The sequence below is a fragment of the Capra hircus genome, chromosome 2 (genome assembly GCF_001704415.2).
Source record: "Capra hircus breed San Clemente chromosome 2, ASM170441v1, whole genome shotgun sequence".
Classification (NCBI taxonomy): Eukaryota; Metazoa; Chordata; class Mammalia; order Artiodactyla; family Bovidae; genus Capra; species Capra hircus.
In genome coordinates, this window is record NC_030809.1 from 19,430,648 (window position 1) to 19,453,025 (window position 22,378).

General features: G+C 41.3%; 1 protein-coding gene across 3 annotated transcripts in view; it reads left to right on the top strand.

Moving 5' to 3' along the window:
* The window catches only part of SPHKAP (SPHK1 interactor, AKAP domain containing), a 193,198-nt gene continuing 171,359 nt past the window's right edge, over positions 540 to 22,378 (top strand). For all 3 annotated transcript variants that reach the window (XM_013973104.2, XM_018058678.1, XM_013973111.2), the window contains exon 1: positions 540 to 1,292. In XM_013973104.2, coding sequence (XP_013828558.2) covers positions 1,261 to 1,292 — 32 coding nt within the window. In that variant the 5' untranslated portion in view covers positions 540 to 1,260. The remainder of the gene's footprint in view (positions 1,293 to 22,378) is intronic.

Sequence of the window (22,378 nt, forward strand, 5' to 3'; positions counted from 1 at the left end):
GGACCGATGCTAAAGCTGAAACTCCGGTACTTTGGCCACCTCATGCGAAGAGTTGACTCATTGGAAAAGACTCTGATGCTGGGAGGGATTGGAAGCAGGAGGAGAAGGGGACGACATAGGATGAGATGGCTGGATGGCATCACCGACTCGATGGACATGAGTTTGGGTGAACTCCGGGAGTTGGTGATGGACAGGGAGGCCTGGCGTGCTGCGATTCATGGGATTGCAAACAGTCGGATACGACTGAGCGACTGAACTGAACTGAAAGCAGAATCAAGAGTACCTTCATCTTAACAGTCATTTGCAGTCATCAATGTCTTCCTTAAGTATCTTTTTTTTTTTTTTTTTTGGTCAAGAAGACACTGAAGCAGGCATTTACAGATTTGTGTGTGTGTGTGTATGACTGGCGTGCTGCGATTCATGGGGTCGCAAAGAGTCGGACACGACTGAGCGACTGAACTGAACTGAACTGACTGACAGCCCTTCCTTCCAGTGTCTGGGTGCTGGCCTCTGACAGATGACCACTGTCATAGCTTCGGAAATCTCTGCGCACACAGGCTTCTAACAGATGAGGTATGAGTGAGTCACAATTAAGCCAAACGAGTTCGATGCAGAATTCTGAGAATCAAATCCACCCCAGGTAAAGGCAAAAGCAGCTGGCAGATCAAAGAGCATTGCTCTGAGCGATGAGCCATGACTTGGTAGAAGACAAACGGAACTAAAATTCTGGGAGACAGTTCAAAGGAATGGTGAGCGACCAGTGGGGGGTGGGGGCATGGCCAGGAGTTGAGCCTGAATGTGGCAAAGCGGATGAACAACTTCAGGGCTCAGACGGCTTTACTCCAGAGAGAGACGAGGGGACGGGGTTGTGAGGCGGGGAGAGAGAAATTCTGTCGGAGTCACCTCAGCTGGGCGCCAGCAGAGGCAGGGAAAGCTCCTAAGGCGCCTCTGGCTACCGAGACCCGGGCTGCCTTGGAGGAGGGCAGAAGCTAGGTAGACCGCTTGGAGCTTTGGCCGAGCGCACTTGCAAGCTCAGAGGGGACGACTGGGAAGAGACTATTTGACGGCCTCGGGGTTCAACGCTTCCCTGCCAGGGAGGAGCGCGGCTCCGACCGCCCGGCGCCGCGGTGGTCTCAGCCCGCGCGCCTCAGTGCCCGCGCGCGTCCGTCTCGGCGCTCTGGGAACCGGGTCCTAGCACCGCAGACTTCCCATCCCTCGCGCGCACTTTCCGTCTTGCCTCTCTCGACGCGCCCCCAGACAATGGATGGCAGCTCCCTGCTCTCCGCACCAAGGTAAGACCCGCTTTCCCCTCTGCACATGCTGCCGCGCGTCAAACTCGGTTCTCTGCTCCGAGTCGCTCGCGAGCTTGCCCTGGGGGCGCGGGGCTCCCCAGGACACCGAGGACTCGGAACTTACAGGAAGTCCGGCTGCGGGGGTGCGAGGAGCTTCGTGGTCCAAGTCAGCTAGCCCACGGGGAGCGCTGCTGGGTGAGCCTGCGCGTCGGAGCCGCACGGGGTGGGGGCAAGCTCGTGTCCGCCTCTAGGGCGGGGGCCCCGCGAAGCCAGGAGCCGGACTTTCTGCGGACCCGGCCCGGAGAGGTTTTGCGCCTTGAGGGGAGAGCGGTTCCAAGGTAGGGATGAAAACTGGAAGGGAGCAGGACTGGGGTAAAGCACCCCTACATCCCGTCCCTCCGGACCCCCTAGGCGAGTGTCTGCGGTCGCTGGTGGGGAGGTCGAGGTGGGGGCGATTGCCTCTAACTCCCGACCGACCTAGACTGCGCCCGCCGGAGACCTGTACCAAAAAGGACCTCTGTCCGCCCCAGTCCCACCCGCCTCAGTTGCCCCCACACCTCCTGCCAGGCTCCTTAGCATCTCTGGCCTCTAGAGTTCTCTGACTACCCCAGCCCTGGGGTCCGCACGCCAGGAGGTGTGGGGAGGCCACCTTAGGCGCTGCCCGGGTGGGAAACAACATGTTTTCCCTGATAGGCGTTGCGTCCTGTCTCCTCGCTTTGCCGGTGCTCCGCGCTCGGTTCAGACTCAGTCCTTAGCGCATTTAGGAAACAGATTTTAGTATTTCTACCCGCGTAAACCTGAGGGGTGAATTGAGGCCGTCGCGCTGGTGGGGTTCCGCCAGCCGGGCAGGTGGGCTTTTGCGCTCTTTGTGCGCCGCGCGCAGCGTCCATCCCCGTGGCGGAGAGGACGCTGCTCGCGGATGCAGGTGTCTCTCTGCCGCCCGCACAGCCCCACCTTTCCGAGGCAGAAGGGGCTTCGTGTGGACTATTTTGTCATCCCTTACTTCCTCATTTCCCCCAAGCAAACATCTAGGCAGCTTCCAGCCGAGTGTCAGGCTCTGGAATAAACATTTGGAACTCGAATTCCTGGAGAGCTCCTAAATCCACCATGCACCGGCTAAAGCAGACACGGAGCCGGTACTATGTTGCCGAGTAGCCGCGACGAGGGTGGGGCTGGAGTCGGGGTGGATGGACACCGCTTTTCAAATGTGTTGAAGGCTGCCATCTAGAGACTTGAAGTGTTAATATTTATATTCCGTAAGGAAATAGAGCTTTTCCAACTCCACAGGCATTTCCTCTTAAACATCCCTTCCCTGGGGGTTAGCAAAGGGCTCTTACAAAGGTTTCTAAGCCTAGCCTGAAGCTGCTACAATATCTGTGGAGCCAAACAGTCAAAGTACCACTAAGTCATTCCTTTCTATCCTAACGCACGAAAAGGACGGTAAGAACCGCAGGAAAACTTTTTAAAGCTTAAAAGTATATGTTGTCACTCAGTTTGGGTTAAAGTGTGAAACATTTTAAAGTCGAACAAACTGGGGATTCACGTTCTACACCATCTGGTCTACTACCTAAGGTCTTTAGAATGGAAAGGGTGAGCTGTGTGATTCCAACATTCCAATAAAATAGAGACATTTTTGATAGGAGATTGTTTACTCTAAATCCAGTTTTGCTGATCAATACAGTGGTGCTTGAATCGGAATTATATATCTATTAAACAGCTGAGGCATCTTCTAAAATATTAGAAATTCTTTATACCAATAACTCCTTAAAATTATTTCTTGTGCACGACTGTAAAATGACCTTTTGAAGAGCAAATGAACTGCCATGAAATTGCTCTGTATCTTGTAGTGGCCTGTAAAAATGTTAATATAGAATTAACACCAGCTTCAGCTATCAAACCTTTTGATTTTGAATATTATTGCTTATTCACCAAGATGCAACACATTTGCACAAAGCAGTGTGATAATTCAGCTACTTTATGAGCCTCCTTATTAATATAAAAATAGTTGTTTAACCCCTATTTCATTTACTACAAGAATTTCTTCATGCAATATTTAATTGGAAGTCATAGTGATATGCAAAAAGTAAACTAGAATTTAAAAACAGTGTGTAGAAATTATATTCGTTGTACCACTTCTCCACAAAACTTTGAAATTTAAATAATTGATGATTGGATCTCTACAAACTTTTCAAGAAAATGAAAATAAAGAGGAAAACTCAAATTGTTATAAATCAAGATTAATGTTGTCTAAATCTGATATGTTTGCAGTATTTAATAAAATTAAGTTAGTGATTATAAATCATTGTTTCTCTTAAGAATTATAAAAGCAATGTGATACTCCAACAATTGGAAAGATAAAACAAAAAGATTTTTTAATGTATCAAGTTAATTAAAGAATATATGTTTTATGTGGGCCTTTAGATTTTAAAATGTTTAATCAATCAAAGATATAATTGACTGAAATTTTAATCAAACAATATTCTGTAGAGATTGATGTTATTTGATTCATATACTGTAGAAATTTTGAAGGATGGTTTTTTTGAAAGGAATTGTTTATGTTTTTTTGAGTTATTACACTATATTACCTTACCTCTGTGAAAGCTCCAATAAGTTATGTGGATTATATTACACTTTTCTTAAAACTACTGTTTATTAAAGCTGGAAGGTGTTTCAAAGAGGGAAGCTAAGCTATGGAAACATAAAATGTTTCCATGTTAGTTGTATAGTAGACCCAGAACCTAAGTGTTTTCTGATTAATAATCCAGTTCAAGAAAAAAACAAACACACAAAATCTAAAAAACAAACAAAAAAGTTTTTTTTTTTTTAGATCTAAACGTTTAGATAGAGATTCTTTCATGTCTTTTACAAAAGGTTTATTTGATTTGCCAAGGCCACATACCTAGGATTTATGAAAACAGAATAGAATCCCAGACTGACAAAATGTGTTGTATTACTGTAGCACATTACACTACAATGCAGTAGTTACCTCTCACAGAAGGAAAATTGATCTGACTTATATTGGTAATACTTTGGCCACCTGGTGCAAATAACTGACTTAATTTGAATAGACTCTGATGCTAGGAAAGATTGAAGGTGGGAGGAGAAGGGGATGAGAGAGGATGAGATGGTCGGATGGCATCACCGACTCAATGGACATGAGTTTGAGTAAGCTCTGGGAGTTGGTGATGGACAGGGAGGCCTGGCATGCTGCAGTCCATGGCGTCGCAAAGAGTCGGACACGACTGAGTGAGCGGAACTGAACTGATTGTGTGGATGGTAAAGTCGAAAGTGAAAGTCGCTCAGTCACCTCCGACTCTTTGCTATGGATTGTATAGCCTGCCAGTCTCCTCTGTCCATGGAATTCTCCAGGCAAGAGTACTGGAGTGTTTAGCTGGTCCCTTCTCCAGGGGATCTTCCTAGCCCAGGAGAAGGGGATCTTCTTACCCCAGGGATCAAACCCCAGTCTCTCCCACATTGTGGGTGAATTATTTACTATCTGAGCCACCAAGGAAGCCCAAGAATACTGGAGTGGATAGCCTATCCCTTCTCTGGGGGATCTTCCAGACCCAGGGATAGAACCAAGGTCTCCTGCATTGGAGGCAGATTCTTTACCAGCTGAGCTACCAGGGAAGTGTGTGAATGGTCAAGTTGGTATTTCATTGTGTTATCCCATATATTCCCCTGGAGGAGGAAATGGCAAGTCACTCCAGTATTCTTGCCTGGGGGATTCTATGGACAGAGGAGTCTGGTGGGTTACAATCTGTGGGATCGGACACAACTGAGTGACTGAGAGCATCCCATATATTAAAGTATTTGATCATCACATCCATGTGAGTTAATTATAACAAATATAATTGCCTCCACTAATTTGTTGAAAAAAAAAATTGAAGTAAAAAGAAATTGAATGAAGAAAATAATTAGATTTTAAAATTTATACAATAGAATGTAAGAAAGCTCAGTCATCTACAAGTTCTTCTGACTTGAAGTTCAATTTCCTTTTTTGTATTGATTGAAAATTCACACATTATTTTAAGTGGGGTAGAGAAGAGATCCCGGTACACAGTTTGGACAAACTCTGATATCATTAGAACACATGGGGGCAGCCTAAAAGCCAGATTATTGTTTAAAGCCAACAAATGTTGAAAATACCGTTTTTGCAAACAGAAATAATTTGTCACCTTGACCATGTCTAAGCTTGAACTTCAAATTTAAGAAAGAAGCCTTTTATTTTCTAAATCACTTGCATTTATACTAATTTTGTTCTTTTTGTTCTGTTTGGCTTACTGGGTTCTGTTTCAGTAATAATTCATTTTTATTGGAGTATAGGTGATTTACAATATTGTGTTAGCTTCAGGTGTACAGCAAAGTGATTCAGTTATACATATACATATGCCTGTTCTTTTTCAGATACTTTTCCCATTTAGGTTATTACAGAATATTGAGTTGAGTTCCTGCACTGTATAGTAGGTCCTTGTTGATTATCTATTTATGTACACTAGCGTGTGTATAGGGAGAAGGAAATGGAAACCCACTTCTGTATTCTTGCCTAGAGAATCCCGTGGACAGAGGAGCCTGGTGGGCTGCTATCCATAGGGTCGCACAGAGTCAGACACGACTGAAGTGACTTAGCCTGCATGCATGCATTGGAGAAGGAGATGGCAACCCACTCCAGTATTCTTGCCTGGAGAATCCCAGGGACAGAGGAGCCTGGTGGGCTGCCTTCTAGGGGGTCTCACAGAGTCGGACACAACTGAAGCGACATAGCAGCAGCATGTGTATGTTAATCCCAGACTCCCAGTGTATCCCTTCCCCCACGCATGGCACTCTGAATGAGAAAAACTTAAAGAGAGATGTTTGAAAAATAGATATTTTAATTTAAATTTCCCATCAGTTTAGTTTGACCAAGCCTAAGTTTAGCCTAGCGATATTTCACTAAAGCCCATCAGAATCAAAATTTTGTCTCTGAGAATGTTAGTACTAGAGGGGGGAAAAAAATAAAAAGCTGTTTTTTAAATGGAGCTAACAACCCAATGCTGTAAATGAAAGTCTTCCATTCGAGTTCAAAACAAACAGAGAAATTTAAGAGTACATTTACATTTCTGTTTTTTATTTATCAGAAACTCTTAAGAAAAAAGAATCCATCACTCTTAACAAATTGGGGATCAGGGACAAATACCAGATTCTGTGTTAAATCAAAATTTGAGATTATTCTCTAGACTGAAATGCATGTTCTTTACAAGACCAGGGCTAGTGTGGCCATATCCTCTAATTTACAATTCTCAGGGAAGCACTGCTCAGGAGGTGCTGCTTCTTACAGAGGAAAAAAACCTGGGAATTAGTAAGTCTTGGTGCTCAGGACTCAAATCCTATGTTGCCGAAGGGTAATAAACATCTGGGGAAGAGGTGGGAACTCTGAAGGCAATTTCCCACAGAAACATTATTTTTCAAAGTCTTGAAACCCACCATTTATCCTGCATTTCATACCTTGACCTTTTTAGGGGCCCCTGACCTCCATCCTTTTGGTTCCTTTTGAAAAATATGTATCTGCTGCCAAATAGTCAATTAGTAAATGAACTATTAGAGAATGTCTCATTTACAAAGGGTCCATTTGCCTAATATTTATTTGAATGGAGTTTTACTCTAATTAACCCTTACAACTAAAAAGAATTATAGGAAGAGGAAAAAATGGTGTATTTGACATTAGGAGACTACTGGGACATGTAGTGCTTGGTTCTGTTCTGAAATTAATGGCTGTAACTGCGGAATTAATTGATTCTCTACCTCCTCCTGTTTACAGTAATGCATACTTTGCATATACTGATCTGAATCCCTCTCACTTCTAACCTTCTATAATGCCATGACCTTTATTGTACAGAACCTTTATTGGTGGCTTCCCTGGTGCCTCAGATGGTAAAGTGTCTGCCTACAATGTGGGAAACACAGGTTCGATCCCTGGGTCGGGAAGATCCCCTGGAGGAGGAAATGGCAACGGAGGCTACAGTCCATGGGGTTGAAATGAGTTGGACTGAGTGACTTCACTTTCTTTCTTTCTTTTAGTGTATCATGTCTCAGCTGGACATGATATGAATAAGATCGTCCTCTTGAAATATACAAGCAAAATCAAGGCATTGAAAAAGAACCGAAGCAACACTAATCCATTAAAAAAAGTCCAGCTCAGAGAATCAATGTTTGTTTTTAAATCCCTCCAAAGAGCTCACAGAAGGCAGAATAAGCTTACTTTTTTATAAAGACTATAGCATGGTGATTAAGATCCTGGTTCTACCACTTACTACTTTTGTTGTCTTAGTTGTTGAATAGCCCACATAACTCAGAGATGAAATTTACTTTGTCTGACATTAGCATAGCTATTCCAGCTTTCTTTCGGGTTACCATTTTCCATCTTCTTGCTTATAATCTATCTCTTCATATTTAAAATTGTTTCTTGTAGACAGGGTATTGTATCTTACTTTTATATTTTATCTGACAATCTGTTAATTGATGTGCTTGAATTTGGATTATTCACATTATGATTCTAGATGGGGATGTATTAAAAGCCACCAACTAAAGCAACAAAGAGAGAGTGAGAGTGAAGTCGCTCAGTTGTGTCCGACTCTTTGCGACCCCGTGGACTGTAGCCCACCAGGCTCCTCTGTCCATGGGATTCTCCAGGCAAGAATACTGGAATGGGTTGCCATTTCCAAAAGCAAAAATAAATGAGATAACATCAAATTAAATAGCTTCTGCACAGCAAAGGAAACCATCGACAAATGAAAAGGCAAACATGGAATGAGCGAAAGTATTTATGAATCATATATCTGATAAAAGATAATATCCAAAGTATATAAAAACTGATACAATTCAATAGCAAACAACAACAGCAACAAATCTAAACAATCTGTTTTTAAAATGGACAGAAAACTGAATAAACATATTTTTCAAAGAAGATGTGCAAATGGCAAACAGGTACCTGAAAAAATGCTCAACACACTTATTGTCATGGAAATACAAATCCAAGCAATAAATGAGCTTTCACCTCACATCTGTTAGAATGTTAACTCTGCGACCCCATGGACTGTAACAGGCCAGATTCCTCCGTCCTTGGAATTCTCTAGGAAAGAACACTGGAGTGGGTAGCCATTTCCTTCTCCAGGGGATCTTCCCAACCCAAGGATCAAACCCAGGTCTCCTGCATTGCATGCAGAGTCTTTACCATCTGAGCCACCAGGGAAGGCTCCTCTGTTAGAATGGCTATCATTGAAAAGGCAAGAGATAACAAATGGTAGTGAAGATGTGGAGAAAAGGGAGCCCTCTACACTGCTGGTAGAAAAGTAAATTGGTACAGCCACCATGAAAAGCTGTATGGAGATTCCTCCAAAAATTGAAAGTAGAATGACTATTTGAGCCAGCCATCTCATTTTACGTGAAGATAAAAAGAGAGACGTGGTGGGGTGGTGGGGTGGAGAGAGAAAGAAAGAAAGCAAGCAAGCAGGATCTTGAGGAGATGTCTGCACTCTAGTGTTCATTGCAGCATTATACACAATAGACAATGTATGTAAACAGCCTAAGTGTTCATCAACAGTGAATAAGTAAATGAATATTTATATGCATGACGTGTAAAAGTGTTTGTCACTCAGTCGTGTCTGACTCTTTGTGACCCCTTGGACTGTGGAAGATACATGGATATTATTTAGCCATGAGAGAGATGAAAATCCTGTCATTTGCAACAACAAATGACAGGATATCCAAACCCCCTTTTTTTGGATTTGGAATGAAAACTGACTTTTACCAGTCCTGGTAAAGTGATCACTGCTGTTTTCCAAATTTGCTGACATACTGAGTGCAGCACTTTAACAGTATATACCTTCAAATTATAATATACTACCTCACACCCAGTGTAAGGGTCTTACAATTATATGTCCAAATTGTCTTCTCTGATCCTGTGTGCTATTGTCATATATTTTATTTTTATTTCTGTTATAAACACTATTTAATGCTGCTGCTGCTGCTAAGTCTCCTCAGTCGTGTCCGACTCTGCGACCCCATAGACGGCAGCCCACCAGGCTCCCTGTCCCTGGGATTCTCCAGGCAAGAACAGTGGAGTGGGTTGCCATTGCCTTCTTCAATGCCTGAAAGTGAAAAGTGAAAGTGAAGTCGCTCAGTCGTGTCCGACCCTTAGCGACCCCATGGACTACACAGCCCACCAGGCTCCTCCATCCATGAGATTTTCCAGGCAAGAGTACTGGAGTGGAGTGCCATTGCCTTCTCCTACGTTTGCTTTAAAAAGTTGGATATTTTAGAAAATCAAAAATAAGAAAAAGTAGATTTTATTTTACCCTCATTTATTCAGTTTCTGACACTTCATTTGTATAGAGGCAAGCTTCTCTGTCTTGTATGTTCTTTCTGTCCATGGAACTCCCTTTCACATCGCTATCACGCCAGTCTGCTGGCAGTGAATTCTCTCAGTTTTTGTTTATCTAAAATGTCTACTTTTCCTTTAATTTTCAAATCATACTTTTTATGAGTATGGAGTCCTGGGTTGAAAAAAATTTATTTTCATTGTTTTAAAGATGTCATTCCTTTGTATTTGGGCTTCTGTGGTTTCTGCCAAGAAACTGTTTTTCTTCTTATTTTTTGTTCCTTTCTATGTCACATGTTTTTTTTCCCCTGCCTGTCTTCCAGATTTTCTTTTTGTCTTTTGTTTGGAGCAGTTTTAATGTGATATGCCAAGGAGTGAGTATGTATGTTTGTGTGTGTGTGTGTGTTGTAATTATCTTGCCCGGTGTTCTATCAGCTTCTCGCTGTGGTTTGGTGTCTTATTATTAATTCTGAAAATATTAAGCTAAAATGTAATAGGCTGGTTTGGTATGTTGCTTTATCCCTTGGAAGAGCATTTTTACCTTGCCTTTTCATGTGGCTTATATTGTTTTTACCGAAACCCAAATACCTTGGTAGGATAACATTTCCCCAAGTGGAAACTGGAAGTCAGTGCTGCTATTTAATGCACGTGTAAAAGAATATGCTTAGGCTTCGAGAGGTTAAATGACTCGCCCAAGGTCATTCAACTAGTGAGTGAAAGATGCCAAGCTTCACCCTTGGTTTTTACACTCCAAATCCCGTGTTGTCTGACTATATCACTGTTTTCTCTCTACTTCCTAATGCATGTACATTCCCACTCTGGAGGCCTCCAGGACGCTTACTGATGCCACATGGCTTCATTTATTTCAGACATTTTTGACCTCCTATCCCCAAGAAAGTTACTGAAGCATGCATAATGATGAGTAAGAAATGGTTCTTGCTCTTCATAAGGTCACCAAGTAGATTTAAAATGTCATTATTTTTTCTGAATGCCTTTTGATTCCATCTTTTCCAACATATGGCCTCTGAATCAAAAGCAGCTGCAAGGACAGGTGGAAGCTCAAAAAAAATTTGAGTTAGCCATAAGAAAGCAATGGAAACCTAGAGCATGATGGAATAAAAAATTAAGACATTAATTTAAAAGTTTGTATCTGTATCCAGTGGAGTCTAAAAATTCAGACGCTAACACCTCTACCTAAAAACTATGCTGCATTCCTGCTTGAGAGAGAAACAGTGGCATATCCAAACAAATGGCTTGAGAGAACTTCTCTTGGGAAAAAATAGCATGCAGACCAATGTACTTCTTTTTATTCCGTTCATTTTAGGTACATATTATTGATATCTTGAAATAGTTAACAGAAATTCTTAGAGTATCCATGGCTTTTGAAATAAAGTTAATCTTTAGAAATGTAAACATATGGGAATTCCCTGGCAGTCCAGCAGGTAAGACATAGTGCTTCCATTGCAGGGGACGTACGTTCGACCCCTGACCAGGGAACTAAGATCCCTTGCAGTATGGCCAACAATTCTTAAAAATATCAAGGTATTATTTTCATTTTCTATATTAATTCAGCAAATTACCACAAAATCAGTAGATTAGCACACAAATATATTATTTTATAATTCTGTATGTTGGAAATCTGACGTGGGCCACACTGGGATAAAATCAAAGTGTTAGCAGGGTTGCGTTCTTTTCTGGAAGGTTTCAGTTCAGTTCAGTCACTCAGTCATGTCTGACTCTTTGCAACCCCATGGACTGCAGCACACCAGGCCTCCCTTTCCATCACCAACTCTCAGAGCTTACTCAAACTCATGTCCATTGAGTCGGTGATGACATCCAACCATCTCATCCTCTGTCTTCCTCGTCTCCTCCCGCCTTCAATCTTTCACAGTATCAGGGTCTTTTCCAGTGAGTCAGTTCTTTGCATCAGGTGCCCAGAGTTTTGGAGTTTCAGCTTCAGCATCTGGAAGGTTTAGGAGGAATCTATTTCCTTGTGTTTTCCAACTTCTGGAAACTGCTGGAAGTCCTTGTCTTCCTCTGTCTTCAAAGTCAGCAATGGTGGGTTGAGTTCTTACATCTCATTCTTCTAACTTCTGATCTCCTCTTCAGCCTCTGTTTTCCACTTTTGAAACCTTGTGATTACATTGGATCCACCCAGACAATCCAGGATAATGTCTGTATATCAAGGTCATGGATTAATAACCTTAATGCCATCTAGAATCTTGATTCTGCTTTGCCACATAGCAATATTCCTTGGTAGTGGGGATTTGAACATGAAAATCTTTTTAGGCCCATTTTTCTATCACAAGCATTAATTTAACTAAAAAAAAATGTATCATGCTGGCTTTCAAATTGCACTTGAAGGGCTACTAGGAGTAATTTCTCTCTCCCTCTTTCTCCTCATCCTCCTTTTTTAAATAAAGGGGAAGAGTAATAGGACTGTTTATTCCTCCACTGCAATATGCAGTTCATTCAGTGTGACCAAAGTGAAACAACCACCCAATTCCAGAGTCTTATTCAATAACATAAGGCCAGATTGGGGTGTACTTGAAGACCTAATAGAATTCACTCATTGGCACATCTCTTTATTGCAATGGTCATTAGTGATAGTCAGGAAATATTTCCGATTTTGTTCCTAAGCATAAAGCCAGGTTGTCCTTGCTTGTCTCCTTTGTACAAGATATGATCCACATGATTTGCTTGAGCCAATGCAAGGTGGGGCTTCCCTCGTAGCTCAGTTGGTAAAGAATCTGCCTGCAATGCAGGAGACCCCAGTTTGATTCCTGGGTCGGGAAGATCGCTGGAGAAGGGCTAGGCTACCCACTCCAGTATACTTTGGCTTCCCTTGTGGCTCAGCTGGTAAAGAATCTGCCTGAAATGTGGGAGACCTGGGTTCGATCCCTGGGTTGGGAAGATCCCCTGGAGAAGGGAAAGGCTACCCACTCCAGTATTCTGGCCTGGAGAATTCCATGGACTGTGTAGTTCATGGGGTCGCAAAGAGTTGGACACGACTGAACGACTTTCACTTCATTTCACTTTAATGCAAGGTGTGCAGAAGAGACATGTCTCATCCAGGTGGATGTGTTAAAGGGCCCATATATGATTTTATTTCACTTCTGCTTTCCGCCATGCTACATAACAGAGTTCACATCAGCCTGACTTTCAGAAGGAACACAATCTGGAACACAGCCCCCATTAAATCATGATGGCCAAGTAGGATAAGCAAGAAATAGATCTTTGTCTTTTTAACCCCCTGAGATTTTGGAGTTGTTTGATAATGCAGTATCACTCAACCCACTATGTCTGACCCTGCCGCCTTTGGGTTTGGAATGGTAGGTGGGCCAGTGGGTAGGTGGCTCGCTTGTGAAGGTTTTCAAAGGATCTCACAGGTTCTTGTCTTGCTCTGAACTTCAAAAGATCCCCATCACTACCTAACAGTATACTCTTGGTGTAGTGATACAAGGATGGGGTTGGAGAAAGGGAGGAATGGAATTCACCTTGACTAATTCATGAAGCAGTCAGGAACCAGGTCCTTTGGACCAGCCCCAAGTAATGACAATAAATACAATGTGGCCTGTAGGTCTCCCATCCTACATGTCCCATCCTAAGGACATGGCGTGTGAACTAGGAGTCTCACTCATCCTGATGTCAGTTCACTCCCTTCCCATTTCACAGTCTCACACAGCTGCTGCTATTTAAGGACATATGTAGTGCATCATGTGGGATTCTCAGGTGGCTCAGTGGTAAAGAATCTGCCTGTCAATGTAGCAGACGTGGGTTCAGTTCCTGGGTTGGGAAGATCCCCTGGAGAAGGAAATGCAACCCAGTCCAGTATTCTTGTCTGAAAAATCCCATGGACAGAGGAGCCTGGAAGGCTAGTGTCCATGGGGTCACAAAGAGTGGGACATGATTTAGTGACTGAACAACAACAACTGCATCGTGTACGCACTTAACTCATGCAAATTCAATACTACATGTTCATTTTCCCTTTTCATTCTCCCATTTCTCTCTCTCTTTGATTTTTTAAAAAATGGTTTTGATTTGCATTTCTCTAATAATGAGTGATGTTGAGCATCTTTTCATGTGTTTGTTAGCCATCCGTATGTCTTCTTTGGAGAAATGTCTATTTAGTTCTTTGGCCCATTTTTTGATTGGGTTGTTTATTTTTCTGGAATTGAGCTGCATAAGTTGCCAATCTATGTCTGACACAGGATACAGCATGCTTGGGGCTGGTGCATGGGGATGACCCAGAGAGATGTTATGAGGAGGGAGGTGGGAGGGGGGTTCATGTTTGGGAACGCATGTAAGAATTAAAGATTTTAAAATTTAAAAAATAAAAAAATAAATTAAAAAAAGAAAAAAATAAAAAAATGAAAAAAAATAATAATAAAAAAATAAAAATAAAAATAAATAAAAAATAAAATTATAAAATGGTAGTGCAGTTCAGTTCAGTTCAGTTCTGTCGCTCAGTCATGTCTGACTTTTTGCAACCCCATGGACTACAGCACGCCAGGCTTCCCTGTCCATCACCAACTCCCAGAGCTTGTTCAAACTCACATCCATCGAGATGCCATTCAACCATCTTATCCTCTGTTGTCCCCTTTTCCTCCCGCCTTCAATCTTTCCCAGCATCAGGGTCTTTTCCAATGAGTCAGTTCTTCGTATCAGGTGGCCAAAGTATTGGAGTTTCAGCTTCAGCATCAGTCCTTCCAATGAATATTCAGGGTTGATTTCCATTAGGATTGACTGATTTAATCTCCTTGCAGTCCAAGGGACTCTCAAGAGTCTTTGCTGGAGAAGGGAATGGCAAACCACTTCAGTATTCTTGGCTTGAGAACCCCATGAACAGTATGAAAAGGCAAAAAAAAAAAAAAGGTAAACTAATGTTAGCTTGTATTTCTGTCACATTGCACGTTTCTATATAGCATACACACACCCCCCCAAAAAAAAACCCACTTTATTGGGCTTTTTTTTTTTTTTGAAAAATCCAACATGCCATGATTTATAAGCTTCTTAAAGGATTTTCAAAGGTTATTTTGACTCCACACAATTTTCAAGATAGGCTATGCCATTAGACCTGAAATCTCACATTAGCTGCTTCTCCGCTTCCCAGTAGTTGTCAAAACACTGATTTTGGTAACCTGTCACCACAAGAAGAGGATGACTGGAAAGTTAATCAGGCAGCACTCTCTCCTGGCTCCTTCACCATCCTGGGATGGAGTAAGACCCAGTTCCTGCCCTCATTGCATTTCGTCTTGGTGGCAGTTGAACTTTGTGAGGAAGGAGACGTGCTGGGAAGTTGACACACAGCACCCAGTGACTAGATCCTCTTCATTTCTTGAGGGCCCTCTCTCAGGCTAACCAAACTGATCAGTTCTCTTCCTGATTCTGAGTGCATTGACCTAAGGGAGAGGTGACCCCTAACCTTTTAAAACAAGTTTTCCCTAATGAGAAACTTACCTAAATCATAGACCTTTTGAAATGCCATGCTCTTTTCTCTCTGCTGAGAAAGTGGAACCCACTGAGAGTGGGATGTTGTAGCTATAAAGATGTTGATAACTGCCACTTTGCTCAACCCTTTTCCTTTACAGATTAAAAAACTGAATTCAGGAAAAGTTAAATGAATTAATCAAATTGCGCAAATGTTGATATTTAGAGATGCGTGTGTGCCTGCTTAGTCACATCCAGCTCTCTGAGACCCATGGACTTTAGCCCACCAGGCGTCTCTGTCCATGGGATTTCCCAGGCAAGAATGCTGGAGTGGGTTGCCATTTCCTTCTCCAGGGAATCTTCCTGACCCAGGGATCAAACCCGAGTCTCCTGAATCTTCTGCGTTGGCAGGCGAATCTTGACCACTGAGCCACTTGGTAGAGTCAGGGAGCCAAGAATGAATCCCTAAGCTCCTGATTCCTATGCTTAGCACCACACTGGATTTATTTAAAATAATAATAATAATGAACTCCAAAATGTAGTTGGAAGCTCTTGGCATTTTCCAATACTATAGAACTTGTCAATCACCTGTGTCTATATACCTTTCTTATTTTTCCTTAAAAAAACAATGTTTCTATGATTGCTTATGTCTGCATTTCACTTCAACTGCCAGTAATGCCAGAAACAAATCAAAAGTTTGATTATAACAGCAAATTGGGAGTTCACAACTTAAATATCTATGCCATTTTTAACTATGATACTAACCACTTGTCATAATGTCTATTTTCCTTAGCCCTAAGTTTTAAACTATGTCTGATCGTTTTATTGTACATACATTTTCTGTGTGTGCCCATGCGTGCTCAGCTCTGTCCAACTCTTTCTGACCCCATGGACTGTAGTCTGCCCAGGCGTCTCTGTCCATGGGATTTCCCAGGCAAGAATGCTGGAGTGGGTTGCCATTTCCTACTCCAGGGGATCTTTCCAACTCAGGAGTTGAACCCGCATCTGCTGTATTGACAGGCGGATTCTTTACTACTGTACCACCTGGGAAGCCCATGTTTTCTGTTAGTTGTCATATATTTTTAGTGGAACAAGATGGAATATACATCATTAAACCAATCATGCAGTCAATCAATTGATTTCTTTATAAGCAATGAAAAAGAATAATGTTCCTGTATATTAGAGGAATTAAATTGATCTGTGGCAAGTTGGAACTCATATAAATCAATGGCCTATATGTATTAATTAAACCTACCTTAAAGACAGACTTATCGTATGTGAAATGTTATAAGCAATTTCTACAAAATGATTATTAGAAGATTAACATTAAAGCAAAACCAACTGTTTTAGAATAAATACAAAATACAATGTGAAAGCTTTGTGAAACATAATTCTCAATTATTTATTAAACATGATGTTATGATTGTTTAGTCACTAAGTGTGTCTGACTCTTGTGGCCCTATGGACTGTAGACTGCCAGGCTCCTCTGTCCATGGGATTCTCCAGGCAATAATACTGGAGTGGGTTGCCATTTCCTTCTCCAGGGGATCTTCCCAACCCAGGGATTGAACCTGGGTCTCCTGCATTGCAGGCAGATTGTTTACCAACTGAGCTATGAGGGAAGCCCAAATATGATGTTACACATCTATTTTAAATGTATGTGCATAAGTAATGAATTTCAATTTGTATCAAGGATATTAATAGCTAAAAGTGCCATTTTTAGTTTGCACATTTTATATTTTAGAGTACTTTGCTCAGGGATTAAAACGCATTAAATAAAATAATAAGAATTTTAAAATATTTACTTTTGCTTTGAAAGATACAAGGAGAATTGATAATTTTCTCACATACTTCAGTATTAACATAAGTTAAACAACACACTTAGTTGCTTCTCTTGTAAAAATTTATTATTTTTAACTAAAAAGAACACAATAAGACTTCAATAAATGACTTTTGATACCTTATGCCTATGAATAGAATGATCTGTTCAATTACAGTTTGAACAACTGACTCTTCCACTTAATTTAAGAAGACAAATAATTTATCTGGTTAATTCAAAACAAAAATTATATAAAAATCAAAGACCGATTGGAGACATTTTTTTCTAAGTGAAATATTGGCTCCATCTACTGTGCTCGTTGCTGACTCATACACTTAGTATAACCTGATGATTTTTACCTCTTATTTAAGTTTATTCTGAATGAATTAATGATGCTTCAAAATAGCAATTAAAAATGCATGCCCTTTACTTGTGTAATTATCAATGGTCAGTGATCTGACCTGACATTCTGTTAAACCGTTAGTTTTCCTCTCTTGCAATGATGGATAAAATATGATGACTTCATCAGAATCAGGTCATTTGGATAATGAGCTGCACTTTCATCACATGAATCACTGTAAAAGAAGTGTCCAGAGAAGAGATTCGTGATCCAGAGAACTTGTTATCTAGAGAAGCTTTTATCCTAACCGTAGTCACCCACAGGCCTTTTAGATTGTAATCATTCTTTATGAAGGAGAACAATATGCACAAACTGCTAATGACGATGATATTTTCCTCAGTATTTTTACTGGTTTTCATATTTTTCCATAATACAGATAAGAACATTTATAAAGAATGAATCCAAAAAGGTGAGATCTCTTACAAGTTTTAAGCTTGTAGATTATATGGAACTGGTGTGGATGTTTGGAAATGGAAGGGAAAAAAGTAAGAGGGAGGGTTTTCTTGTTTACTTGATAGCAAAGAGTGAAATTTAGTGACTTCAAAGCCATCTTCATTGTGTGAGGACAATTGGAACCTGTAAAAGGTCACATAAAATTTCCTACAGTGAAGATTTAATGCTGCTAAATAGTGGACAAAATTAACCAGTTTGATTGGAAATGTATCTTTAACAATAATAACATTTATATTTCAAAATCATTTCACTTTATTGATGTTTTAAAAATAAAAAGTAAGCATGAATTATGTAATAATCAAATAATGGGGCTTCCCTTGTGGCTCAGTGGTAAAGAATCCGCCTGCCAATGCAGGAGACATGGGTTCAATCCCTGGTCCCAGAAGATCCCACATGCCATCAAGCAACTAAGGCTGAGCACCACAACTATTGAGCTTGTGCCCTGGAGCTTAGGAGCCCTAACTGCTGAAGCCAAGAGCCTTAGAACTCCTGCTTCACAATAAGAGAAGCCACTGCATTGAGAAGCCTGTGCAAGGCAACTAGAGGGTAGCCCCCACCTCTACAACCCACACATCGAGACCCAGCACAGCCAAAAATAAATAAATAATGGAATCAATAATGTAAAAAAATTTAAATGATCGAATAATGAATTTGGTATTGATTGGATTGGAAGATCATAATTTTTCCTTCAAAATGGTATGCTAACATGGCACATGAAGAATAAAGAAGTCAGTTTGTAAATATATCCAAGAGCCTCATAAGTTTTGCCGGTTGTTCCTTTACTTCGTTGATTCTCAGATCAGTGCCTTGGGAAATGTCTATCATGTCATCAGCCTCCCTGATCTTCCCTTCTTCCAATTTTAGCTGATCTTAACTCAGACAGACTCTCATTTATCAACAGTTTGACCTGTGATAAAGAGTTCTCCTCATCATTTTCTTCTCTTTCCTGAAGTTCTGCATTTTCTGCAAGATTTTTCACCTTAATTTATGAACATTTTATTTAAATAAAACTGACAGCCTCTTAAATCATCAACAGGCAACTACCAAAGATATTGATGCCATGGGCAGAGATAAACACTCAAGTTTTGTTGGGAGGAATCCTCACTGGAGACTAATTGGGAGCTGTCAGTCTGTTAGTTAATAAAGTGTTTGATTTTTTTGTACAATCTTTTAATTACAAAGACTGGAACATGAATAACAAGGACATCTGATGTTTAGGAGGAAAATTTCCAATGGTTTTAAATATACCAGATTTTCTCCAATGAAGGCACTGCTGAAAATCTTTTCCATTTTCACAAACATTTTCTTACAGATGAGTGAATTATCTAATGAAGCCATGCAGATAAAATTGACTGTTTCAAAAGCCTATCATTCTGGGAAATTATCCACTGTTTTTAAGACTGCAGAGGTCTTTCTGTTTCCAAAATATCTCACAGTTATTAGTCCTTTTTTAATGCACAGGTATTCATTTGAAGTGAATGAATGAAAAGCACCAAACAGTGTTCCAGGATAAATGTCAGTCTGCTTCTTTACCCTTTCTGCAAGACCACTGGGTTGATCAAAGTCTACAAGCAACAAGTAGACCAACAGGATTAAAACCACGTGGTGGATCTTTAGACAGTGTCTGTGGTGACCAGGACCTTGGTGAAACAGTTCCATGTCTAATTCTTCATAGTCACTGAGTGAGTGAGTGAGTGAGTGAAAGTCGCTCAGTTGTGTCTGACTGTGCAACCCCATGGACTATAAAGTCCATGGAATTCTTCAGGCCAGAATACTGGAGTGAGTAACCTTTCCCTTCTCCAGGGGATCTTCCCAACCCAGGGATCAAATCCAGGTCTCCTGCATTGCAGGCAGATTCTTTACCAGCTGAGCCACAAGGGAAGCCCATAGTCCCTGTTCAGTTCAGTCGCTCAGTCATGTCCGACTCTTTGCAACCCCATGAATCACAGCATGTCAGGCCTCCCTGTTCATCACCATCTCCTGGAGTTCACTCAGACTCACGTCCATCGAGTCCGTGATGCCATCCAGCCATCTCATCCTCGGTCGTCCCCTTCTCCTCCTGTCCCCAATCCCTCCCAGCATCAGAGCTTTTTCCAATGAGTCAACTCTTCTCATGAGGTGGCCAAAGTACTGGACTTTCAGCTTCAGCATCATTCCTTCCAAAGAAATCCCAGGGTTGATCTCCTTCAGAATGGACTGGTTGGATCTCCTTGCAGTCCAAGGGACTCTCAAGAGTCTTTTCCAACACCACAGTTCAAAAGCATCAATTCTTCGGCGCTCAGCTTTCTTCACAGTCCAACTCTCACATCCATACATGACTACTGGAAAAACCATAGCCTTGACTAGACGGACCTTAGTCGGCAAAGTAATGTCTCTGCTTTTGAATATGCTATCTTGGTTCGTCATAATTTTTCTTCCAAGAAGGGTAGTGAATGCCAAATTCCCTTTGCTCCCTTTCCTAATGAACAAGACTCACATGATGCCAGGAAAGATTGAGGGCAGGAGGAGAAAAGGGTGACAGAGGATGAGATGGTCGAATGACATCACCAACTCAATGGACATGAATTTGAGCAAGCTCTGGGAGATAGTGAAGGACAGGGCAGCCTGCCTTTTGCTGTCCATGGGGTGACAAAGAGTTGGACATGACTGAGCCACTATTAACAACAAGAACAACAACGCATGGCTTCAGGCTCCTAGCACCAGACCACATTCCCAGCACCCATCTGGAGGGAGAATTTAAAGACACATTTATATGGAAATTACTTCCTCAGATATAGTGAAGATGGTGTAGAAGTGAAAGGCATGGTATCCTGTGATGAGAAATGAGGATGGAGAAGAAGCCAAGGTCTCCACGATGGAAGCTGCACAGTCCATTGGCCAAGATGAACTTAACACTTTCCTCATCTTGACTACACTAGTAATTACCTTCTTGACTCTGGGAGCAGACTTCTCTTTTCTTAGAGCCTTTAAAAAAAAAAAACTTAGAAATTCTTTCTCTGCCTCTCTGGAATGAAAATATTCTCAAAAGCCTCTTGCCAGTTTTACAAAGGAGGAATATCTTTCTTGAGGATCTAGAAGTCATCTATTTGAATTGTAAGCATCATGGGAGATAGTGTGCCTATCTTCTAGCTTCTGTGGGAGAGGGGAGCCTGGATTATGTGAGCATCTTGCTCCAAATTATAAAACTATCCTGTGTCATGAAGATATGAGAGTTTATTTTTCCTTTGGGTAAGGTCAATTAACAAATACAAATGGCCTGTGCTCCCCCACCAACCATCAGCATCCCTGCTCTTCAACAATCTTCACCCTTTGTTTCAATGGAATTGAGTTTGGACTGCATTCAGGTCTCTCTCCCCTATTGCAATAACTTTGAATAAAGTTTGTCTTACCTGTTTAACTTTGTCTGGTAGAAATTAGCTTTGAGATTATGTTTAAGAACCTGGACTTTGTCTAAGTTAGTAGGATAGTGGTGGAGAACTCAGACTTGAAGGTCCTACAACCTGAACTAGAATTCTGTCTCTACCACTGCTCATTCGTAAATTACTTTATCCCTCAGTCTGAATTTCTTCATCTATGACACATGAACAGGCATTGAATTCTTTCAGAGGTAATATTATAATAATGGAAAGAATGGGATAGAATGAAAGATGTATTTGTTTTGAAAGACATATTTAGAGAATAAAATTGGAAAGGTTTGGTAATTGATTAGATATTATAGATGAGATGAAAGGGATTCAAAGATAAATTCCAAGTTGTTTTAGTTTGGGAAATTTGAGTTGTTTATGATAGCAAAAGTTGAACTGAAAATTAATGAGGAAAAGCAAGTCAGGTAGAAATAAGTAGACTTTGAGATAGGTGCAAGACATATAGATGAAGACATTCAGCAGGCTGTTGAGTTTTCACATCTGATACTCAAGGGAGAAGTTTGGAGTAAAAGAATGAATCTAGACGAATATATCAGAGGTATGAGATCTCTTGGGTAAATTGGTTAACTAAGAATAGCTCTCCTTAGCAACCTAAATGTCCACCAATAGAGGAATGGATAGAGAAGAGATGGTACATGATACAATGGGATATTACTAAGCCATGAAGAGGAATGAAATAATGCCATTTGAAGTAGCATGGATGGACCTAGAGATTGTCATACTGAGTGAAGTAAGTCAAAGAAAAATACATGATATTGCTTATATGAGAAATCTAATAAAAGTGCAGAAATGAACTTATCAACAAAACAGAGTTACAGGTGTAAAAACAAAAACAAAAGAGCAAAAAACTTATGGTTACCTGGGAACAAGGAAGGGAGTGACTGTAGCCCACCAGGCTCCTCCATCCATGGAATTTTCCAGGCAAGCATACTGGAGTGGGTTGCCATTTCCTTCTCCAGGGGATCTTCCTGATCCAGGGATCGAACCTGGGTCTCCCGCGTTGCAGGCAGATACTTTACCATCTGAACTACCAGAGAAGCCAAGGAAGGGAGGGGAGGTATAAATGGGGAGATTGTAATTGACATATGCACCCTACTATACATACATGTGTGTGCTCTGTCGCTTCTGACCTGTCTGACCCTGCAACCCCATGGACTGAAGCCTGCCAGGCTCTTCTGTCCTTGAGATTCTCTGGGCAAGAAT